The 15,259-nt window shown below is 39.8% G+C and overlaps 1 protein-coding gene across 2 annotated transcripts in view; it reads left to right on the top strand.

Moving 5' to 3' along the window:
* chd7 (chromodomain helicase DNA binding protein 7) overlaps nucleotides 1-15,259 on the top strand; it is an 85,055-nt gene that overhangs the window by 51,988 nt on the left and 17,808 nt on the right. For both annotated transcript variants that reach the window (XM_014018960.1, XM_014018959.1), the window contains exons 8-24: nucleotides 852-907; nucleotides 1,844-1,958; nucleotides 2,130-2,213; nucleotides 2,317-2,454; nucleotides 4,621-4,742; nucleotides 5,404-5,647; nucleotides 7,944-8,120; nucleotides 8,331-8,474; nucleotides 8,578-8,676; nucleotides 8,820-8,988; nucleotides 9,077-9,293; nucleotides 10,330-10,525; nucleotides 10,679-10,846; nucleotides 10,954-11,133; nucleotides 11,222-11,332; nucleotides 12,358-12,569; nucleotides 14,908-15,107. In XM_014018960.1, the coding sequence (XP_013874414.1) occupies nucleotides 852-907; nucleotides 1,844-1,958; nucleotides 2,130-2,213; nucleotides 2,317-2,454; nucleotides 4,621-4,742; nucleotides 5,404-5,647; nucleotides 7,944-8,120; nucleotides 8,331-8,474; nucleotides 8,578-8,676; nucleotides 8,820-8,988; nucleotides 9,077-9,293; nucleotides 10,330-10,525; nucleotides 10,679-10,846; nucleotides 10,954-11,133; nucleotides 11,222-11,332; nucleotides 12,358-12,569; nucleotides 14,908-15,107 (2,632 nt within the window). The remainder of the gene's footprint in view (nucleotides 1-851; nucleotides 908-1,843; nucleotides 1,959-2,129; nucleotides 2,214-2,316; nucleotides 2,455-4,620; nucleotides 4,743-5,403; nucleotides 5,648-7,943; nucleotides 8,121-8,330; nucleotides 8,475-8,577; nucleotides 8,677-8,819; nucleotides 8,989-9,076; nucleotides 9,294-10,329; nucleotides 10,526-10,678; nucleotides 10,847-10,953; nucleotides 11,134-11,221; nucleotides 11,333-12,357; nucleotides 12,570-14,907; nucleotides 15,108-15,259) is intronic.

A 15,259-nucleotide genomic window follows, 5' to 3' on the forward strand; every position in this document is an offset into this window, starting at 1 on the left:
GTGTGTGTGTGTGTGTGTGTGTGTGTGTGTGTGTGTGTGTGTGTGTGTGTGTGTGTGTGTGTGTTGGAGCTTTATGTGCATCAGCTACTTTGTTTTATACGCCTTAACTTAAGAAAAGTCAGCCTTTAGCCAACACTTATATACACTGAATCACCAGCCAATTCTCCTTAGCCAGCCAGCTCCCAGTGCCCCCCCCCCACACACACACAGACGCACACACAAAGACGCACACCCTTTCTCACGGCTCCATTCAGAGTTGACCCCAGGCTTGGCACACAGCCAAAACCACAACGCGAGCTACGCCAGACGCCAAGCTAGTGTTTCCTCGGGCAGTGTGTGTGCGCGTGTGTGTGATTGATGATTCATGGCAGTACAGTAGTAGAAGATGCAGGGTGTGTGTGTGTGTGTGTGTGCTACATTACTAATAGTAAATGGAGTTGGACAGCTTAAAGGGGCTACTGTTTTGGGATTTCTTTTTTAACACATGTATGAAATTAATGGCAGACTTTATAGTCATCTTAGGTTTTAAGTTTATTTGATAAAACTTTGCTCACATGTACAAATAATTGTGCACGTTCCGACTCAGTCTTTTGGTATTTGGTATGCCTTTTGGTGTTATTAATGTAACCAGGCTAATAAAACTGTCATTTGTTTGACATAAATGAAACAAAAGCTTCCCCAGACTTCAACCCTGTTGACTGACATGTCTGTGAAACCTTTCGCTGCCTCCTTTTGTGCCACTTCACCAAATTAAACCACATGTTGTATAACAATGACGAGCCACTTCTGCTCTTTCACCAGCCCGCTGCTATATTTTCTGCGATTATTAACCTTTTTTTTTTCCTTTTCAGTTGGAGTCGGGGGAGGAAGTGGAGGTGGAGGAGTTCTACGTCAAGTTCAAGGGCTTGTAAGTAGTAGCTAGGTTTTTCTTAGCTCTCCACCTCTTTTGTCTTTCGCAGCAGGGCTTTCTCTTCTTTTAGACCCATTTTCAACACACACACACACCAGGGCGTCCATTGGTTTTTAAGTGTGAAAAGCCCAGTATATTCTGCCTGAAAGCCTTAATTCAATTTTCTTTCTGCTGTGATCACTCTTATTTCTGCTTTAGATCTATTATTACATCAATAATACCAGTACAGTCCTGGCTTCTCCTCATATAGCTAAATGCATGAAGATGGCTGTCTGGCTAAGAGAGTTTCAAGTCAGATTAATAAAATTTTCCATCTGTCTTTTTGACTAAAAGTCTGAAAAATAAAGTCAGAGTTTTCACGTTATTTATTATAAAGTGTAATGCGTTGCAGGGCCAGAAAATGTCACCACCTGGATCAAGGCAACTAGCTGTGCATACATACACTGTGAAACACATTTTGATAAATAAACTTTAGTAGCTGAGTGTTTTATTTTTATGACAAAAAAGTCAAATTTCTAAATTAATTTGTTGTGAGCTCTAATCCTAAATTTACTAATCTGCATCTTAGTGTTCATGTTAACAGTTTTTTGTTCGGTAACCAAGTTTGCAGTTAGTTAATATTTTGATATTTCAGGTTTCAAATATTTGTTTAAGTTGTTAAAGTGTCTTTTTTAAACTGTTTGTTTCAAATCCCCTCAAGTTACAAAAATCATAAAAATCTGTAAATCCACATTAGTTCCTGTGAATGTTCAAATTGTAGCCTATTAGTGAAAATTGCAGTATCTCTTCTCCTTCCACTTGTTCAAAAAAATCCGTTCACCTTTAGTAAAGCATGAACTCCACCTTTGCAATGTTTGACATTTGCTTCAATGACACCAGCTGTAAAATTTAACCAAAAGTGTATTTTTTTTTCTTTTTCCCCTTTTGTTTCAGTTCATACCTCCACTGTCGCTGGGCAGAGCTGGAGGAGCTGGAAAAGGACAAGAGAATACACCAGAAGATAAAGAGGTTTCGGGCCAAGCAACTACTTAACAACTTTATAACTGAGGTACGAGCTGATCTTTGTGGTGCAGTCCGCTCCTCTTCTGATCCTGTCATGAGCAACAGAAGATGGTTTAAAATCAAACGTTGCATATTGGTTTTGCTCGGCAGAAATTAAATAAATGGGTGCACTGAAAATGATTGTTCACATATAAAACATCATTTGTTCTTTTCACAGATGGACGACGAGCCCTTTAACCCAGATTACGTGGAGGTGGACCGTGTCCTGGATGTTTCAGAGAGCACAGATGAAAACGGAGAGGTGCTTTGATCTCCTCCTTTGGTTTTCAGCCTCTCCCATCCCTTTTTTTCCCTCCCCACACACAAGTTTACCAGCCCTGTGTTTCTGTGTGATTTGTGCGCAGACGGTGACCTTATATTTGGTGAAATGGTGCAGTTTGCCTTACGAAGACGCCACCTGGGAGCTGAAGGCAGACATCGACCAATCCAAGATAGACGAATACGAACGCATCGCAGCACGCACACCCAACACTAACAGAGTGGTGAGTATCTGGACAAGCTCTTTGGGTGCCGTTAGTCTCCCAGCCTCCTCCCAGTGGGCGTATACATGTGTTTTTGTGTGTGTTGGCCTGCAGCCTTGTTCCTTCCTCCTCCAGATTTACAGCTCTTTTAACTGGTCTCCACAGGGCCACGTTCTTGTGGTCTTAACGCACACACTCGCACACACACAGAGGCACACACGCCCCGCTCTTGTGGCCAGGCCAAACCACTAACAATATGTTTAATGCTGAACAGAAGCAGCTGACTGGCTGTGGTCTTTTCTTCCATCACTCCCTTCTTATCCCCGTGTCCATCTATTTAACGACTGCCTACTGTTTCTCCTCAAGGCCGATATTAGAAATACTCCATCAGAGGGGAGACACTTGGAAGCAGATTTGTTTTATCTCTTCTTAGTGCTCTGCTCAGCGGATGGTCATTTGGGTTGGTGCAGCTATTACAGTAGGCATTTATTTTGCAGGGTTTTTTTTATTTTCAAACTGATGCTAAAAAAACTGCCAAAAGACCTGAAAAATTGGATTTTAAAAGTTACAGAAAAGGACTTTTGCTCTCCTCAGAATAACCCAAAATGTTGCTTACAGAAAGCTTTTACTTGTAGTGAAGCAGCTTCCTCATTCATATGAATAAAATCTATCATTCCTGCAAATTGTAAATGCTTTGATCATCTATCAGTAGGGCTGAGTTAAAAAAAAATCGATTTAAATTGATCTGGATCAATTTTTGTTCAAATTTGGGAAAATCRATTCATAAGACATGAGACTGATTTTTCCCCACGGTTGTTGTGTGCGATGATGCTGCGCATTTCCATCTTGTGTGTCACTCCTGGCCTGCCGTAGTTCACATCCAGTTGATGTTCGGCGCTAAAGTTAGCTCTCAACAACAAGTTGTCTGGATCCAAACAAAAGAAACTAAGGAATCACTAACATTACAGCTGATTCTCAGCTGAACTTAAAGATAACAGAGGCCATGACAACTTCGGTTTGCAAAGATTTGCGCTTGGATGCAGTAGCGGGAAACGAAGCTTCGAGCGGCTCGAACCAAAACTACAGTATGTAAACATCTGACTGAAACTGTTCTCCTGTGAAAGATGACAGTCTAACAAAATCGTTTAGTTTTGTTACCAAGTTATTTTTAGATTTAAGAAACATCTTAATGTAATTCACAGTGATGGAATGTTTTAGCTGAAGTACTCTTTTTTTTCTTAAGTTTTATTGAACAGAAGCTAACAGAAACATTACAAATATACAATTATCATACTCTCAAAAGTGGGCAGAAGTAAACACTTAAATTATCCCAMCTCCTGTAACCTTATTCCATCACTTCTTAATGATCAGGAACATTTTTCTTAGTTTCTTAAAAAACTAATGTATCCAACAACACTTTCTCTTGCAATGCCTTTTTAGTTTAAACCCTTTGAAACTTGAGACATTTTTGTTTCAAGATTAAACTCCAATTTACAAGTTTGCCCTTAATGTTTATGATTTTACCAACACGCCAAGTTAGAATTAGTTTCTACTGTTTACAGCATTAGCTCCTTTGAGAATGTCTTACATATCAAAGTAAATGTGTTACTGCATGATATCCTTGACTAATTTAAAAATCAATCAAACTGAATCGTGAATCGAATCGGGCCCCTGTGAATCAAATCGATTTGGGAAATCTGAATCAATACCCAGCCCTACAAAGTGTATGTTTTTTCCTGTAAGTTTTTATGAGCAATTTTTTTTCCAATTATTTTTGATATCCCAGTGTCACCGTATTAACGCTACTATAAACTGCATTCCTCCTGTCCCACATAGATGTGGGACAGGAGAAGAAAAAAACTGTTTATTTTTATATCACCAATTTACAACAAAAGTCACTTAGAAAGCTGTACGAAATGTTAACATGTCATTCACGTTAAATTACCTGACACAAATAAAAGCTTGAAATAACATTTGAGTGACTAGAAGCTAATGTTCCTGTGAATAAAACCACCAAAACTAGTTGCTGTTTTAGTCAATGGACTGAGTGAAATTTTCCACACGGCCACAAAACCCAATTTGAACCCATGTAGCTCCAAGTTCAACATTCTCACACTGAAGATTCAGCTGGGATTAATAAGGCTCTCTGCCGTTTAATGACCCTGTGTTATTTCTGTCTGTGTCAAGGATCGGCCTTCAGCAGCCGACTGGAAAAAGCTGGAGAGCTCCAGAGAATACAGGAATGGCAATGCACTCAGGGAATACCAGCTCGAAGGCCTCAACTGGCTAACTTTCAACTGGTACAACTCGTAAGTCACCACTAATTATATATTTTGTAAGAAATATTCCCTAACTACTACTTTCAGCCTGTGTATGTAATAGCACTTTAGTTGTCTTAAGTGGGCATTTAGGTTAGCATTAGGAGACTATGTGCCATATTGCTGTTTAAGTTTTCCCACTGGCACCATCTTTGTGTAAAATGTATGCTCTGATGGAGCCATTAGGCTTGAAACTCAAAGGAGTTCAATCAAAGAATTAACCGTGTAGGATTATGTTTTTCATTTTCTTTGTTTAAAGGGGAATATTAGTCTGATTTTTCTGGTTCATCCGTTAAAGAATTGGTCTAATTGTAGAGGATGAGAAACGTTTGCAGGATTATATTGCCAGGAATTTTCCAACTTGTATCCCACATTTTTCTGATTAGATCGCTGCAGTGGAAAACAAACCGTCTCACCCCCGTTTGGAAAATGAGTGTTAATAAACCAGGAGGGAAAATTTTGAGTTTATAGAGGCCCATTGAGTGCAGTCATGTAAAAGTCATGGAATTTAACATTGGGGCCTCAGTGTACACACAGTTCCTGACTTGAAAGCACAAAGGACTTTTAACAGTTTAGTGACAGTAAATATAAAGAATGTAAAATCCATCTGTTTCAGCCTTTTCTCTCTGTCCACATCATCTATCTTCCACAGACGTAACTGTATCCTGGCTGATGAAATGGGGCTCGGGAAGACCATCCAGTCAATTACATTCCTATATGAGATACACATGAAGGACATTGAGGGGCCATTCCTGATCATCGCCCCTCTCTCCACCATCCCCAATTGGGAGAGGGAGTTTAGGACCTGGACTGAACTCAATGTGGTGGTCTACCACGGCAGCCAGGCCAGCCGGAAAACCATTCAGGCCTATGAGATGTACTACAGGGATGCACAGGTAAAAAGGCACACGCACTTCGTAATTTCTTTTTTTTTACTCTGATTGCGTGGGGAAATAAGACGAGAGTCATCCAGAAAAGTGTGAAACTGTCATCAGATTCCTCCTCATTTAGGAGAACTCTTGGAACTATCCAGAGATGATTGGGTCTGCTTTACCTCTTATGTTCTTCACAGTCCTCCAGCTGTAAGCGGTTATACTTTAAACTCTTATTGCTCAATGCACCAAACACCTCTTAGTATATTTGCTACAGTGAGCCTGGAAGAAAATAAGCTGTAGTAGCAGTGCAGTTGCTTGTTCTGTGTTCCTAATCCGGGCTGGGTTAATCCTTGAGGTTGTGGAGAAGTGATGCTGTTTCTTATCATATTTCCTAAATTCACTATGAACAGTAAATACAGAGGACATTTCTATGCAGATATGCACAGATTTTGGTTATCGCCTGTTGCCAAAGGCAAGGGAGAAGTAATGTTTTCACTTGTGTCTTTGTTGGTTCTGTTGGCAAAATATCTGATAAACTAGACAGATTTTAATGAAACTGATTACTTTTTTATTAACCCTATTCAAGATGACTGCAACAGCTAAACAACTTTTATAAACACAAAAATGACTAAAATTCAATGAGAACTAGAGAAGCATTTCCTGCCAATGCTTCATGCTGAAAACTTAAGCTGAAATTGAGCTGAAAATATTTAAAAGGAAAATTAATCCTTTGTATTAGCACTTTACTTTGAAAAGCTGAAAGAAGCAAAAACACCTAACTTTGCAGAAAAACAGTAAAAAGGAGCGCAAATCTAGTTGAAAACAGAAAACAGCTAAGAGCTAAAATAGCTGAATATAGCTGAAAACATCTGTAAGAAGCATAAATAATAATAGGTAGCAGAAAAAAGCTGAAAAAATAGAAAAAAGCTGAAAAAGTTGTAATAGCTACAAAAAATGTGTATTTAGCTTAGATAAGCTAACCTTAGCTAATAATAGCTAAACATTAGTTAAAATTTCAGCAAATAGCTGAATATAGCAGAAAGTAAGAAGTATAAATAGCACAAATTTGGCACAAGAACGTGAAAAAGAGCATAACCAGAACAAAATGTGTAAGGTGCTGTAAGGATTTTAAAGATGATGAAAACAGCTCCATTCATTTTCAATGGGAAAAAAATAGCTAAAAATGTATAAAAAGCTGAAATACTAAAAGTCATAGCACCCCTCACATGATTGAGCTGAACGTTTTGATATATGAATTGTTGAAATAGCACAAAAATTGTGGAATGAGTTAGATGCTGAAAAATGTCTGGAAGAAAAAAATGATCTCAATAGTGTGAATGCTATGAAGCATTTACACTATTATAGATATTAAGCTAAAATTTGCTTTAGTAGTTGCTGAGTCATTCTCAATGCAAACTTTAAAAACTAACAGATCTCACATGATGTCATTTACTTAGTTTACTAAAACAACTGCAACTCCCTTGCTTCTCATTTGAAGAGAAGCTTAGACTAAAACTCACTATTATGCATTTCATTAAGGAATATTAAACCTTATATTTTAATGCGTATTCTAGAGTAATCAGAAAAATTCAGCAATGACTTTATATGTTCTCTCACGTCTTTGTGCAAAGTACGGTAAAACCAAAATATCAAAGCTAGACTTTGAAGTCATTTGAATGATTTTGCTGCGTTGCACCACAGGTACCAGGTGTTAACCAAAATATTGACAGGAAAGTTTGCCCTTCAATAACAGCTCATTTGTAGAGGTTGTGCTTTCTAGAGTTGGCAGTATTTGTTGGATTGTCAGCACTGAACATTTTTGACTCGTTAAGTACTACTCACTTGGTCTGTTGTAGTCGTCCCACAATCAGTCTTCACAATAATTCCTAAAATCTCTTAAAGCTGAATTGCAGGAGTCATTGTTATTGTTTTGAAGCACTTCAATTATGCTCATTTGACTGAGTGGGGTAGAGGTGCAGTGCAAGCTGCTGTGGTCGAGTGATCTACAAAGTTAATGAGGGGGAGCTACAACGGTGAAAATAACACAAAACAAAACCAGCTACAGACTGAAAAGTTCCTCTTAATTCAATATTCTGTTTATTTCACAGACAGTACAGCTGTTGAGGCTTTATGTTGCTTAAATAAAAATAATTCTTTGTTTTAAAATATGTGGTGCTGCTGTGGTTCTCTGTGAATGCCTGTTTGTGATTTGGAGGTACAGCTTGTTTGTTTTTTAGAGCCACAAGGTTAGGTTGATGTTTTTTTCCCCTCGTTGACCTTCATTCTCTTTTCTCTACCTTTTTATACATCATTCCAGGGTAAGGTAATAAAGGGAGTGTACCGCTTCCATGCGGTAATAACAACATTTGAAATGATTCTCGCCGACTGTCCGGAGCTTCGCAGCATCCCGTGGCGCTGTGTGGTGATCGACGAAGCCCACCGCCTCAAAAACCGAAACTGCAAACTACTGGAGGGACTGAAAATGATGGATATGGTGAGTGATAGTCTTTATTTGTGAAGGGGTTAATTTTTACATTAGAAATATTTAGATGTTTTCTTGTTGTATTTCATATAGAAGCACTCGTTGAAGCTCTTTCTTTGTTTCACTCCATTCTTTTCACAAGTTCAAGTTCTTTAGACACATCCTGGTTTTTAATTTTAGAAACTCTAAATTTGTATTTCCTGTCTCTGTTTTCTCCTTCAGGAACATAAAGTTTTGTTGACAGGAACTCCTCTTCAAAACACAGTAGAGGAGCTCTTTAGCTTACTGAATTTCCTGGAACCTGAGAGATTCCCGTCTGAACAGACATTCATGACTGAATTTGGCGACCTAAAGACTGAAGAACAGGTAACAGGGACTCACCTGGCTAGTATTATGGAAATGTGACGTCTTTTAGCCTTTCAGTGTCCATACATTTCTCATCCAGTAACGTTTTATTTGTGTGCTTCAGGTCCAGAAACTGCAAGGCATTCTGAAGCCCATGATGCTTAGACGACTGAAGGAGGACGTGGAGAAGAACCTGGCCCCCAAAGAGGAGACCATCATTGAGGTATTATCTCTGAGGAATCTAAAACTGTTCTTTTTATTGGAGCGATGCGTTTGTTGATTTTAGCAAACACAATMCTGTTTAAACTGACAGTCTCTGGTCACACTGTGTACACGTGCACCATGTAATGTTTATTCTTTCATTAGGTGGAGTTGACCAACATCCAGAAGAAATACTACCGAGCCATTCTGGAGAAGAATTTCTCTTTCCTGTCCAAAGGAGGAGCAGGAGGAGGTGGAGGAGCCAGTGTCCCCAACCTCCTCAACACCATGATGGAGCTGAGGAAATGCTGCAACCACCCCTACCTCATCAATGGTGCGAACTCCACTCATTCACAAGTGTAGCCTAACGCATCATTAAACCAGTGTATCCTTTTATAATTTTCTGTTTCGTTGGTGCGCAGGAGCCGAGGAGAAGATCATCGAGGAGTTCAGAGACTCTCATGGAGGCAGGACGGACATGCCTGAAATGGGCCTTCAGGCCATGATCCAGGCAGCTGGTAAACTGGTGCTCATTGACAAGCTGCTGCCCAAACTGAAAGCCGGTGGACACAGAGTCCTGATCTTTAGTCAGATGGTTCGCTGTCTGGATATTCTGGAGGACTACCTCATCCAAAGACGGTACAAATACTGATAAATTAATATTTTCACAATTATAACATGGTTCAGATACACTATTGTTTTTTGTTGTTGAGCCCATTTACCAAATATAACGATAACCAATATTTATTCTACTCGGGGTATTATGCTAAATCTGCATTTTTGAGCTTTATRTCTTGTTATAAAGTCATTCCCTCATCAAAAACAAGCACYGAGTGTTGCTTTGATTCATTCATKCATGTGTGAGAAATCCTTGAATCTCCTTTTGTAGCTCATACAAAGCCCCGCCTATTTGTACAAAGCTCCTCCCTGGAGCCCAGTCTGCAGCCGAGCTCCCGCCCCACAGAGCACTGTTGTAAAAATGCTGAAGTGGGAGTGCCTGAAATGGTAGGGGGCTCTTCAAGAGACGGAGGTCAATTTCAAGGTGTTTACAGTAAATATGATGCAAAGTCAAATACAATATTGTATGACAATTGAAGGTAACAGTTACTTGATTGGGGTGTAGAATTGAACTATGTGCCTGGAAAATACACAGTACCCTTTAAAATTATTTTACTAGGGTGAACTTGTTGGTTTTTTTTTTATCCTATTGGTGGAGAACACATTTTAAATTGGTCGACTGTAGTAATTTTAATTGTAGAATGAGAAGATTGCAACAGAAATTAAAGGAAATTATTATGCTGATGTGTATGTACTTACTAATGTTCACATTTTCCATAAGCCATTTGTTTGAAAAATGAAAGTTTTTTTAAAACATTGTATTTTTAAGCAGAAGTTTATATTGTATGTAAGATTTAACTGAATTTATTATTTAAAATAGATGTGGTGCTGTAGGTTATGACAGGAGGCATCGTGTTTATTAGTTGAACTTGTCTTTGTTTTATTAAAACAGAACATTTGGTGAATGTGAAACAGTAAAGAGTGGATCTGCATTTGATTTGGATTGCCTGAAATAAAAATCTAATCACATTTAATCTAAGATCTTTACATAAAACCAAAAACTCCCAGTTTTAAATTTATGTTTGTGCAGAAACAACATATTCATGTATCTTCACAGATATCCGTACGAGCGGATAGATGGCAGAGTTCGTGGGAACCTGCGACAGGCAGCCATCGACAGGTTCTCCAGACCAGACTCGGACCGTTTTGTCTTTCTGTTGTGCACAAGAGCCGGTGGACTCGGCATCAACTTGACTGCAGCGGATACTTGCATCATTTTTGACTCTGACTGGAACCCACAGAACGACCTGCAGGTATACAGACCAAACATGCTCTGGTGTTTAAATCAAATTATGAGTCTTCAGCTGGAACTGGGGCTCTTCAGGTGGATGTGCTCAGAGTGAACAGGAAACATAATAAAAAGCATTTAAGAGTCTGTCTGAAGCTTGGATGGTTTGTTTCGCCAGGCGCAGGCGAGGTGTCACCGTATCGGCCAGTCCAAGTCGGTCAAGATCTACCGTCTGATTACGAGGAACAGCTACGAGAGGGAGATGTTCGACAAGGCCAGCCTGAAGCTGGGGCTTGACAAGGCCGTTCTTCAGAGCATGAGTGGACGAGAGAATGCAAACAGCGGGGTGAGTCTCACCACTCTTAATGAAATGAAGCGGCTAGACCTTCTTTTCTTTTCTGTGACTGGATTTCTTTCGCAAGACAAAGAAATTAAATCCTCTGAGTTGTTCAGGTCCAGCAGCTGTCAAAGAAGGAGATAGAGGACCTGCTGAGGAAGGGTGCCTACGGCGCTCTAATGGACGAGGAAGACGAAGGCTCCAAATTCTGCGAGGAGGACATCGACCAGATCCTGCAGAGACGAACCCACACCATCACCATCGAGTCAGAGGGAAAGGGCTCTACTTTTGCAAAGGTGCACAAACTTTGTTTTGCAGCATCTTTTAACGCTGTTCGCACAGATTTTATTCGCACTCCTAAACACGTTTTTTATCCATTTACAGGCCAGTTTTGTTGCGACAGGAAACCGAACAGACATTTCTCTGGAGGATCCAGACTTCTGGCAGAAATGGGCCAAGAAGGCTGAGCTGGACATGGACGCCATCAATGGCCGGGTACCTCACACACACATTTACATAAAGACCTGCAATCTCAAAGCCTTCCAAGAAGTTGTGATGAATTCAGAAAAGCGAAGCGAGAAACACCCTCTTACATTTACTCGGCTGCATACAAAGCTGGGTAATTTGCGAGCGCTATCATCACATCCAAGGACGAAGAACGTGAGACAAACTGGGAGCGAGAGACGGGAAGGACAGGGGGGGCACAGAGAGAGGAAGAGAGAGATTAATATTGACAGTAGGGAATCTCCTCTCTTCCTTAATTACCCATGTTTCCCTGCTCTCGTGTGTGTGTGTTTGAGCGAGAGAGAGTAAGCTGCTTAGCTCCACTTAACAGAGCGCAGATGCCTGGAGGGTACAGAGATATCACTTAGGCTCACACATACACACAGAGAAACACAACCTACACCAAGTGTTTCGCTTACTGTTATCTTTGTTTTCCTGCTTTACTTTACTCTATATGATTTTTCTTTGAGTATTTCTTGCTTTACTTTGCACCCTCTCTGATTCTGTTGTGGAGAGCTCTCCATTTGAATACTTAATCCAGAGAATCCACGAACACGGGCCGTTCCCTGGAGATTTCTCATTGTGCGACGTTAAAATGGAAATGACTGCAGCTATGTGATAATTGTGGAACTAACTACTGCCCTGTTTGCTCGTATTAATGGAACTGCAATGGAGTGAAAAAAAATCTAATTAATTAAACAAAAATGTAATTCATTAGACAGCATAATTAATGCCAGTTTATGTTTGAGCTGGACCGCAAATTTCTCAATATCAGGAACAAAGAGCATAACTAAATATCCAATTAATCAGATTTTGGTCCTGAAAGATGGCATGTTTTTGCATTTCACACGAGTCAGGAGTCAGATTGTACAAGAAATGTACAAGTAGGCCATTTCACAGGAATACAACAGAAGGTACTTTGCATATAGTCAAGGGTGTATTTCTGCCCATCTGTGACAGTACAATTAACTCCAGGAAACACTCTCTAAAATGTTTTCTATGAATCTCCTCCCCAGAACACGCTGGTCATCGACACACCGAGGGTGAGAAAGCAGACCCGACACTATAGCAGCGTCAAAGAGGACGAGATGCTCGAGTTCTCCGAGCTGGAGAGCGACGACGACGAACCCAGCAAGCCCTCCTCTAAACAGCGCCGGCCTCAGGACAAGATCCAGGGCTAYCCTCGATCCGAGTGCTTCAGAGTGGAGAAGAACCTGCTCGTCTACGGGTCAGTCCCAATGTTTCTATATTATTCTTTTGCTCAAAATAAGTAGAACTTGTGCCTTTTTGAACGTCGTTGCTGTTTCACATGAATGCGTGGCACCAAGCTGCAGATTAATGAATGGACGTCCCTCCCATGATTCTGCGTTTAGACACATTTTACCCACATTGTTTTTAAAATCCAGCTTTAAATTTCAAACGAGAGTTCAGTATTTTTGATTCGCAAATTTCTGTCAGACTACGCAGCAACAGAGGAGATCTCAACTCAGACTTGAACTGGTGCAAAATACAAGTATTAAATGTTACATACATGAGTGCAGCGTGCTACACAGTCAAACTGACGTACTTACTGCAGATAGTGATTATCTGGTGAGCCCTTCCATTTTATGGCTGACTTGTGTGTGTGTGTGTGTGTGTGTGTGTGTGTGTGTGTGTGTGTGTGTGTGTGTGTGTGTGTGTGTGTGTATGTGTGTGTGTATGTGTATGTGTATGTATGTGTATGTGTATGTGTATATGTGTGTGTGTGTGTGTAAAAATGAACAGTGGTGCTAGTGAGATGTCAGCGTTGTTATTGTTACAGTCTAGTCTTGTGGCCCGAGGCTGTAGGACACAAAAACACACTGTCTGACTGAGCCTGTCGTCTCTGCTCAGGCTTCCTCGTTTCCCATCGTCCATCTCTCTCACTCGCATTCACTCGTGATTTTACCGTTTCTAAAAAAGCCTCAAAGAAACACAGGCTCAGCTGGGTCAGTAAATATTAAAAGATGATGACTATAAATGTGTTGAATAAAAGAAGTAAGAATCCTGAACAACTGGTTGGGGACACGCTGAGCTGTGATCCATAAAACCACACGCAGGGGGATGTTTGTGTTGTGCTGGTTAAGCCATCAGACTGGAGGAGGGGTCAGTGCAGTGGGATCCCAGCATTCTTCACTCCGTTTGATTAAAGTCACTGGGACAAAATGATGTGGACAAGTGTAAATATTCTTGAAGGATGAAGGTCATGTCAGCCATGAAATGGTGAATCAAAGAATTACAGACTGTCAAGCTTATTTAGTAACATTATTATAGTTTGGTCTGATTTTAGATTCAGTTTCCTGGTGCCCTGTCTGCACTGACACAAATATTTAGCAAAAATAGTTATATTTAGTGTGTTGTATTTAAAATAATTAGGACACTTACCAATGCTTTCCAAAGTAAATATTTTATGTGTACTTGATACGTGCCCAGTATAAATCTTTATGTACTCAGCATGTGCTAGTCACCACCACAACAATGACGCAGTTTGTTTTAGCTTTTTAAAAATATATATTTTATTACCTTCCTTCACATCTAGCTCACTTAACTCTTTATATTTAAGAAACCTGACATGAAACTCATGATTTTATTCATTTTATCACATAACTGGCAGATTTTCTTTTGAACTTGGCTTAGCCAGAGGGAAACAGGAAGTGACATCAAAGGTGAACTCTTGAAGAACTCCCTGCTCTTTTATTAAAACAATGCTTGAACTCAGACTCATCTCTTACTGACAGTGACTCAAAATAATCTAAACATCAGATTTTTCTCCACAGTCTGTGGTGTTAGCCATTGTAACAAAGCTTTGTTTACATGTTCTTGTTCCCCTTTGTCATCACTTCCTGTTACAGCTCATGCAAATATCTCAACCAAGTCAGCAGTGTGATTTTTTTTTTTTTTTGCAATATGCTATAATTGTTATCTTTCCAAAAATGCATTCAAATTTATTACAAACATTTGATGTTGCTGACACTTAAAAATATAACTACAAATAGAGGATAAAAACAAACCTTCCTTCCTACTTCAACAATTTTGTTATTTCATGTTTACAAGAAACGTCATGTGACACCATGACTGTTAGAATAGGCAGAACTCTGGACCTAAAAATACAACATGGTTCCCATAAACTGGATCCTGCTGGTTTTAAGTCCCAACAATGAGAAGGCAGAATCATAACAATCAATGCTTCTTCCCTTGTATTGTTGTTGTTAATGTAGACATTATAGCCACCTAAAGGCCAGGTGTACAAACCCAAATGTTTTTTTTTTTGTTTTATTATGTCTTCATGAAATGTATAGGTTTTTGTTTTTTGTCAACAATTTTATTGTGATAGTGTAATTTGTTTTTTTTCACGTTATCAAATAGTGTTGTTAGTTTTCACAACAAAAACTAGGATAGATTTTGCTTTGTTGACAAAACCTTTTTTTTTAACCAAACTGAAAATTGCAAATTCTCTGCCGCACATAATCTGCCATAAAGTTTGTGAGGTGGCTTACAGATTTGTTTCTGTTCACGAGTAAATCTTTTTGTCACTTGTGGATCTCCAGTTGGGGCAGGTGGAGTGACATCCTGGGTCACGGTCGCTTCAAGCGCCCCCTGAAGGAGGCGGACGTGGAGACGATCTGCAGGGCCCTTCTGGCCTACTGTCTGCTGCACTACCGTGGAGATGAGAACATCAAGAGTTTCATTTGGGACCTGATCACCCCAAGTGAAGATGGGACCACCAAGACACTGACCAATCACTCTGGTAAATATGTGACGTGTGTTCTGTCAATATGTGATCAGTAATGCTCGGACGTTATTTCTTGCAGTGTTACAAATCAGAGAATAATTGATTTTATCTCCAAAGATTCTCAAAGTGAAATACAGTATATAAGAAAAACTAAACACATACTGTAG

This window comes from Austrofundulus limnaeus, unplaced genomic scaffold (genome assembly GCF_001266775.1).
Source record: "Austrofundulus limnaeus strain Quisiro unplaced genomic scaffold, Austrofundulus_limnaeus-1.0 Scaffold206, whole genome shotgun sequence".
Classification (NCBI taxonomy): domain Eukaryota; kingdom Metazoa; phylum Chordata; class Actinopteri; order Cyprinodontiformes; family Rivulidae; genus Austrofundulus; species Austrofundulus limnaeus.